Source organism: Aristolochia californica, unplaced genomic scaffold (assembly GCF_029961685.1).
Source record: "Aristolochia californica isolate CCGP_79_NKW_82.1479 unplaced genomic scaffold, dmAriCali1.0.hap1 SCAF_9, whole genome shotgun sequence".
Lineage (NCBI taxonomy): Eukaryota > Viridiplantae > Streptophyta > Magnoliopsida > Piperales > Aristolochiaceae > Aristolochia > Aristolochia californica.
Window position 1 is genome coordinate 34,365,960 of NW_027182290.1, and position 7,331 is coordinate 34,373,290.

Genomic DNA, 7,331 nt, shown 5'->3' on the forward strand with positions numbered 1-7,331 from the left:
TCACATCGATTGGCGATAGATAATCACGAATACCGGGATAAAGTAAAAGACAAATTAAGAGAAAATTTTGGGTAGTGATTTAAAAACAGTTAGATGGCTTATCCAACTTGATACGGACGGATCCCAATCGAAAAAGGACTTGTTATCAGATTGCTAAACTGCATGTTTTTTGGTTCTACTCCACAAAAGGAAAAGAAATTCTGTATCGGGTGAATTCGAGGGGATGGCAATCTCGTAAATTATGGCTTGGTTGAAGCCTAAAAGGGAGGACAAAGAGAAAAGAACGGAGGGAGTGATGACTGCGGTAAAAGCGGAAACTACCAACGGGCGGAGGCAAATTCCTTATCGGAAACCGCAACGAAACAGAAATCCAGCTCATGCGCATGTTATGTAAATGAGAGACATGCATACTGCATGCCCATGGCATCCCATTAAGACCTCCGTGACAGCTCATAATGCGTATATATATTTATTTCTCACGTCCCATCGTATATTTTGACCGCTTGGAGAAGAGGTGTAGGTGCTTCTGGGGAGAGGGAGAGAGAGAGTGAGTGTGAAACAGAGCGGAGAGAAAAATAAATTTCAGACAGCGGAGGAAAATTGCAGGTCTCCAGAGGACGAACCTGATTTTGTTTATTTGTATTTCTGGGTTTCTTTTTTGAGATTTGAGTCTCTTTCCCTGTATCTCCAGTCTCAACCAATCCAACGATAGAGGTAAATCACAGCCATAGGTTCCTAATCTTTAACTTTTCCTTTTTTTTTTTCTTGCTCTCCCTTGTTTTTCTTTCGCTCTATATAGCTCGTTCCGGTACGTCGATAGCGCTCTCTTTTCGTGGATTTGGAGAAGGAAACTGAGGAGAGAAGGGAAGGTATTTTATGTCGGAGAAGTTTTGTCTGTTGATTGGATCTCCGCAGCAGCCCTGGCTTTCTTCTTCTCTTGCTCTGTTGTCCTTCTCCTTCCTCGTCTCAGTCTGTATGCAATCTCTTCAACTTGGGCAGATTCGTTCCTTCAGAAGGGGAAAAGTCTCGAAGGCTGGTTCCATGTGTTTGACGACAAAGGGGTATGTTGTTCTTATAAACCCTAGCAAAACCCATTCGTTATGTTTTATTTCATCTCATTTTTAGTGATATTTCATCTTAAAAAAATGTTTTGTTTTTTATTTCTTCTCTTGTTTTAAGGTTTTGTAATCTCCTTTGAGCAAGCTTCTTTCTCTGATTTATTTATCCTGGTTTTTTTCTTCGTTCGCTGCTTGGCATCATTTGGGGGGGCATATGCAGATTTCTAAACCCTAACAAAACCTTTTCTTGAATTTCTTTGCTTTTTTTTTCAGACAATCATCTCGCTATGTGTGTGTTTTACAGTCCTAAGTTCCTCTGTGATTTTTCTTTGTGGTAATTTGTTAAATATCTGATATCCTCACTCTCTTAAATGCTCTGGTACCGACTTTCAGTTCTTCACCACTACGGGACTGATGGGCTCTGTTTCTGTCATTTCTTTTTGTGTTACAGGACTGGTTCCGGCGTAGAATGCTCTTGGTTTTTCCACATGAAGGGGTTCTTTTTCATGTTGTTGTTCTTAAGAGGCGCTCTCACTTAGCAATCGTTTGAGATACTCCTCTCTGCTTTACCGTGCTACTTATTTTCGTATTTTAGGGGGTATTTTCTGAGAGAAAATGCCGGGCCCTCAACGTCAGGTTTTGACCCTAGACAAGGTGTGTAGGAAAGAAAAGAAGAAACCACTATTCGGGGAACACCAAAAGATCGTTCGCAAAATTCGTGTTATATTCAATGACCCCGACGCCACTGATTCCTCCAGCGAAGATGAAGAACAAAATGATAAAAAGATAGACCGTCTGTCCGGTTCTAAGCGCCTCATCCGGGAGATTCGAGTTCCAGTTACTTCGCTTCACTCTCTCTCTGAGAATGAGAGCACTTCAAATGGTAACAATTGCAAAAAGCCTAAGAGGGTTATTTCAAGATCCCCCAAGTCTTCCAAATATAGAGGTGTACGGCAAAGACGATGGGGTAAATGGGCTGCCGAAATCCGTCACCCACTTCGTGGGGTCCGTGTCTGGTTGGGGACCTACAACACCGCGGAGGAAGCTGCTGAAGCTTATCAAAAAGCTTTAAAAGAGTTTAAAGAAATGACGACGAAGAGCGATTCTCCAGCCACATCTCAATCGCCTTCCTGCGTGTCTGTTGAATCAGAAGCCCCTTCCGAAAACCTCTTCTCAGTGCCTTCTCCATCCTCTGTTCTTGATGTTTCAACCTCCAATTCCTTAGTTGACTCGAGTTTAACGAATGACACTGCGAAAATTGCTGAATCCATTCCTGACATTCTTAAAGATGATCGGATTACCTCTATTTCAGAAGATTTTGACTTTTTGGAGCTCGGTTTTGATCCGTTCCTGCCTGATGACTTGGGGCCAATCTTTGATGACTTGGGAGGATTGAAGGATCTACCTCTACCCGAAAAGGATATGTGGGACATGGACTTGAATCTAGACTCAGATGAGTTTTCCTGGATGAATTTGGAGCCCGAAAATTTTGCAGTTTAGTAGGCGTATTCTTTGTTTCTGTTAGTAAGTTTATTATGTTTTACAGTGAGGTGAAGATTTTGAGTGTCTTCAAGAGCTTTGAAGCTAAGCTCCTTTTTAAGTTTTTTTTTTTTTTTATTATTTTTTTGGTTTTTACTCTTTTGAGTTTTTATGGTGGAGGGATAGATAAGAGGTTGTCGATGATTTGAGGGGTGTGTCTTGGGTTTTCCCGTGCTTCAGAGCCGTCCAAGAAAATTTTCCCCCTCAAAATTGTAGTTTGTTGCAGGAGGGACAGATTTTGTAATGAAACTTCGAGTCTCTCTCACCATAACTAAATTATGTGTTTGAAATCTTTCCATTTTGCCATAATCTGCCTATTTGTTAATTTGTTGTTTCGTATAAAGTTGATTTTTATTGAATGATATACTAAGTTGGGACTAGCACATGTTCAGCTGCGTACATTTGTACAAAATCAGTACTTTTGCCTCATTAAAATGTCTTCTGAAGAAATGGAAAATCGAACAGTGACATTTTCTGAAATTCAAACAGACTGTTTGAGTCTTCTATTCGCATTAAGTGAACTTTTCATATCTCGTTTACATACCTGACAGCAGTTCTATGTTGCTCTTATTCACTGCCGCTTTGCTTTTTAAGTGAACGGGAAGGACAGCAAATTACGGCAGTCATTTACGCGTTTTAAGTACGTAAGGGCGATACTGCAAGTGAGTATATTAAATTGAGAGTTGTTGGGATTTCGAATCGGAGCTTTTCCTTCGTTGCATGCGGATTTGTCAAAAAGGAGACGTCTAAAGTATTGGTTTATTCTTCAATCTTTCTCGAGGCTTTTTGAATTAAGAAACTAGTCACTAGTCAGCGCTCCTTGGTGAAGCCTGTGTAGCGAAGAGTGTCTTTAGATTTTTGATTGTTGGGTTCGAAACAGTTTCGCTAATGCGATTTGGGGTTCCCTATGAAACGGTCCGAAACGATTCCACTAAATTCCACTTTAGTTCTGAATTCGGGGAGTTTGGCTGGGAAGAGAATGTCGAAAAAGAACTTAATTATGCCTTTAATTGACTTAGAGAGTTCGTTCCTTGAAATCTCGTGATAGTTCTTATCGCCCGAATAAAAACAATCTCAGGTGGGTGGGTTTTTTTTGTTTGTATTGTACCTGTCTGAACTGGGAAGTAACAACTGAGATTGTTTTTTCATGGCAAATGCCTCCTTGCTGGTCATATCTGCGGTGATTTGCCATATATCACTAAACCTCACATGGGAGTATAAAAGGAAAGAAAACTTCTGTTTTCTGCCTAACCATTCTGACTTCTATATTGAATTACACTAAAGACGATTCCAACGCTTGTGAAATTTAATATGCCTTTCTCCACCGCATCTCTCCCTCACGCTCTTTTGAAAAAATTGAGCAGTAAACTTATATTTATGGGCTTCTGAAGCGCGCTTCTAACCATAAATATAAGTTTAGCTCTACCTTCTAATTCATACGTGACTGACTGCGTCATAGTAAAAAAATTTAAAATGTTAATGAAGCATCAAGATTGATCTTTCTTTGTTAGAAAAAAACACATTCTCTTCGTTTGCAAATAGCAGATTCATTTTCTTTCCGTCCTTTCTGTGGTATTTCAATAAAGAAATCATGTATTCATGTTTTTGTGGGAATTAATGGTCGTCATGAATTCGGACACAACAGATTATACTTCACGATGGCAGAGAGGCAGTGGAATGGGACATGGGGTAGCTCTGGGGTTCAAGCTAAAGAAAAAACTGTTTTGGACCATATTTCCAATGAATTGGAGAGAAAATAACTCACTCTGGTGCCCAGTATTGCAAGTGTTTAAATTCTTCCAGCTACCTCCGTGTTACTTAAATGTCATGAATTGTTTCTATCGTACGATTTTGCACCAGATTTCATTTCTCAACATTATGGCGGATATACGGAGATTTTCGTTCGGGAGACGGGTGAAATTGCGTGGAAGGAGAGGGGGAAAGCGGGGTGTCCTTAAAAGATGATAAGAAGCGGCAGGGGAGCTGGTGGGGATGTGGGGCGCAGGCGAGTTGATAAGTATTGCGGAGAGCAAATGATGGTAAAGAAATATAGGACGAGAGGAGCGTGGTCCCTTCCGATGCAGATAACGAAGAGAGAAGTAGATCTTGTTGTCACTTGCAAGAAGATCTTCCGCCAAAGACAAAAGGATCTAATGAGAAGAACTGTCCCTTTTTCTCCGTTTCGTTTTTGTGGGCGAATTGCGACAAGAGACGGGGATAAAAAAAAAAAAAAAAGCTCATTTTTTGTGATCCACGGATAAGGATTACTCGAGATGTTGGATAGGCTAGTGTTGTGACTTGCGAACCGCTACCACTTGAAATTCGCCATTGAGAGGTGGGATGCGGTCCGGCAACGCTGTTTCCCAAAAAGATTATGCTTTCCATACGTCCTCCTCATGGGCTGATGTTGATTTTTCCAGTCCTCCATGAACAGAACGGAATTAAGATTAGAGAAGAGATTTCCAAAATTTCAAGGCTGCTCAGCTGCCAACTTCTCCATCCCTTCCAACAAAGATTATGGTTTCTGCTGGATCGCAATGGTTCTCCTCCATTCTCTTCGGATCCATTTCCATGATTAAGCTACTAAAAAAATCATGCGTCCATTTACAGTACCCCCCTGTGAATAAGAGAAAACGACCACATAAATAGTTATCGACGGCAGATGCTCCAGTAGACATGCCCTACCTTACGTCACTCATGCATCACCATTCACCCCTTGAGCCCTTCTACTAAATGAAATCACATTATTAAGCCTTTTCCAGGTGGCCGACTAACTCCCCCACTCCAATGCGCTAAATGGTTGAACACCCGACAGTGACTCCCATTTCATGTTTATAAATGGTATTATGTCGCCATCCGTGCCTCGTATCCTACACGTCAATCCCTGTATGTATTATGTGTAAAACCAAAATCATCCGAGTCTATAGGTAAACGATCAAGTCCACGGGCCACCCCCTCTCGCTTTATTAGTTTTTGTTACATTTTTTTATTTTTTTCGAAATTAATTAAAAAAACACAGGTAGTGGAGCTTACGAAGCAGGTGATGTAACATATATGGTTGGCTTGCACATTACAGCAACCTTAGGGTCAACTTTGTTAGCTGATTGGCCCCCGAGAAGCCTCCATATAGTATTGACCCAGGGGTGCACAGCCGATTGAAAGAGTATTAGAGGAAAGAGTCCCGTGTTGGATAGATGCATTCAAAGAAAGAAGCTCTGGAAAATCCCTTTCAACTATTTTTATACATTAATACCACATCATTACCAACTTGTTCGCTACATGACTTTCATCATCTTACATTGTCATGGAACAAAGGATCAAACACAAGCAGATGACTACAATGTTTACTGAATTTAACCATCTCTTCGCTCCGCTTTAATCCATGGTAGTTGTCGCACGTAAATGAGGCATCTCGACCTGAAAGGAACATAAATCGTTCACTTGTTTCTCCGTTTTTAGGATCTTATGAGATAGTATATTACATAGATATGACGAAATAGAGCTGGGTTCTTGGGCAGCAATGAAGCTGGTTTTATGTTATGATAATAAATGAGGTGGATCAACCTTTCACTCGAACCTCAGGCACTCCAATCAAATTACCTGGAGATTTGTCTTTTTAGTATTTACCTTGAATGTTGCACCACAAATCTCCTCCTCCTCTGCAGGTTCTGCCGTGACCTTGTGCTTGGGATGCTGATAGCTACGGAGGTCAGTTGCCGATGAGAACAAGCATCCTAAGTTCACAACCCGAAGAGAATCAAGAATGATAAAAGACATCACATAAGCGTTCTATGCTTGATCATACTTCTCTCTTACCAGAAGGAAACGATGCAAGCGACTTTCCACACGACCCTCTAAGTACATCGATTTCATCGGAGAAGGCGAGATATCCATCGGCAGTTATTCCCCAGAAGAGAGGCACTTTACCCTCCTCATCCTGTTTACACGAAAATTGACAGTTAAGTTTGATTCTGCAACTTTTGAAAATTATAAGAGAGAAGAAAAAGAAAAAGAAAAGAAAAGAAATGAGAGAAGTGAGACGGACGGAAGCGACAAAGACGGTGGAGGTGGCCTTGTCGAAGATGATGAAGGCGAAATTGCCCACAAGATGGGCTACCATGAGGCTTGCCGGATAAGGTGCACGGTCTCTCAGAGCCTTGTAAGCCTCCATCACCAGAACCACCTCTGTTGCGTTCTTGCCCAGTCCATATTGTTGCTTCAGCCTTGGCAAGTTCTCCAGAATTCCCTCGAACAGGCAGAAAATTTCGTCCTTGGCAGCAAATGATCTGTGATCGTGACCAACAAAATCGAGTCACAAAGTAGCCAAGTTAGAGCGGAGATGATTTGGATGATGAGGATCATACCTAGGTTGCAGGAAGGGTTGATTCTCGTGGGAGTAAGACATCTGCATGTCACTGCCTACATTAACGGAGACAGCGGATGGGAATTGCTGGAGAAAAGCGTTCATAAGACTCGAAGCAGTTTTTTTGGGGGTTGGAGTCCTATTCCCGGCCTGAACGAGCTCTTCCGGAGCTTTAATTATGGCACCATGAAAGACTGCCAACATCTTCGCTCCTCAAAAGGAAACGAGCCCGAAGCAGAAAGAAAGAAGCTGGTAATGACGATGGTCACAATAGGTGGACGGGGGAGTCTTCTCCCAACGACCGAGGAACTCTTCTCTTTTTAAAGCCAAGTTCATCGGCAGACGAGGCCTCGATCTACCAATAGTTAAAA

At 41.6% G+C, this 7,331-nt stretch overlaps 2 protein-coding genes across 2 annotated transcripts; one reads left to right on the forward strand and one right to left on the reverse strand.

Annotated features, from left to right (window-relative positions):
• Nucleotides 1-514: 514 nt before the first annotated feature.
• On the forward strand, nt 515-2,896 carry LOC137941065 (ethylene-responsive transcription factor ERF118-like). Its single transcript, XM_068786310.1, has 2 exons — nt 515-1,061; nt 1,510-2,896. The coding sequence occupies exon 2, from the start codon at nt 1,674-1,676 to the stop codon at nt 2,556-2,558; it is 885 nt and encodes a 294-aa protein (XP_068642411.1). The 5' UTR covers nt 515-1,061; nt 1,510-1,673; the 3' UTR covers nt 2,559-2,896.
• Nucleotides 2,897-5,831: 2,935 nt separating this feature from the next.
• LOC137941775 (stem-specific protein TSJT1-like) lies at nt 5,832-7,331 on the reverse strand. The gene is made up of 5 exons (XM_068787352.1): nt 6,962-7,331; nt 6,643-6,883; nt 6,414-6,534; nt 6,225-6,331; nt 5,832-6,014 (listed from the first exon to the last, which is right to left on the reverse strand). Exons 1-5 carry the CDS (start codon nt 7,162-7,164, stop codon nt 5,973-5,975), a joined length of 714 nt encoding a protein of 237 aa, XP_068643453.1. The 5' UTR covers nt 7,165-7,331; the 3' UTR covers nt 5,832-5,972.

Excerpts from the sequence above, each read along its gene's own strand:
- LOC137941065 (XM_068786310.1), top strand. The coding sequence starts at position 1,674 with ATGCCGGGCCCTCAACGTCAGGTTTTGACCCTAGACAAGGTGTGTAGG.
- LOC137941775 (XM_068787352.1), bottom strand. The coding sequence starts at position 7,164 with ATGTTGGCAGTCTTTCATGGTGCCATAATTAAAGCTCCGGAAGAGCTC. Across the intron at positions 6,535-6,642 it reads CCACCGTCTTTGTCGCTTCC|GATGAGGAGGGTAAAGTGCC; the intron begins GTCCGTCTCACT and ends TCGTGTAAACAG. Across the intron at positions 6,332-6,413 it reads GCTTGCATCGTTTCCTTCTG|GATGCTTGTTCTCATCGGCA; the intron begins GTAAGAGAGAAG and ends TTGTGAACTTAG.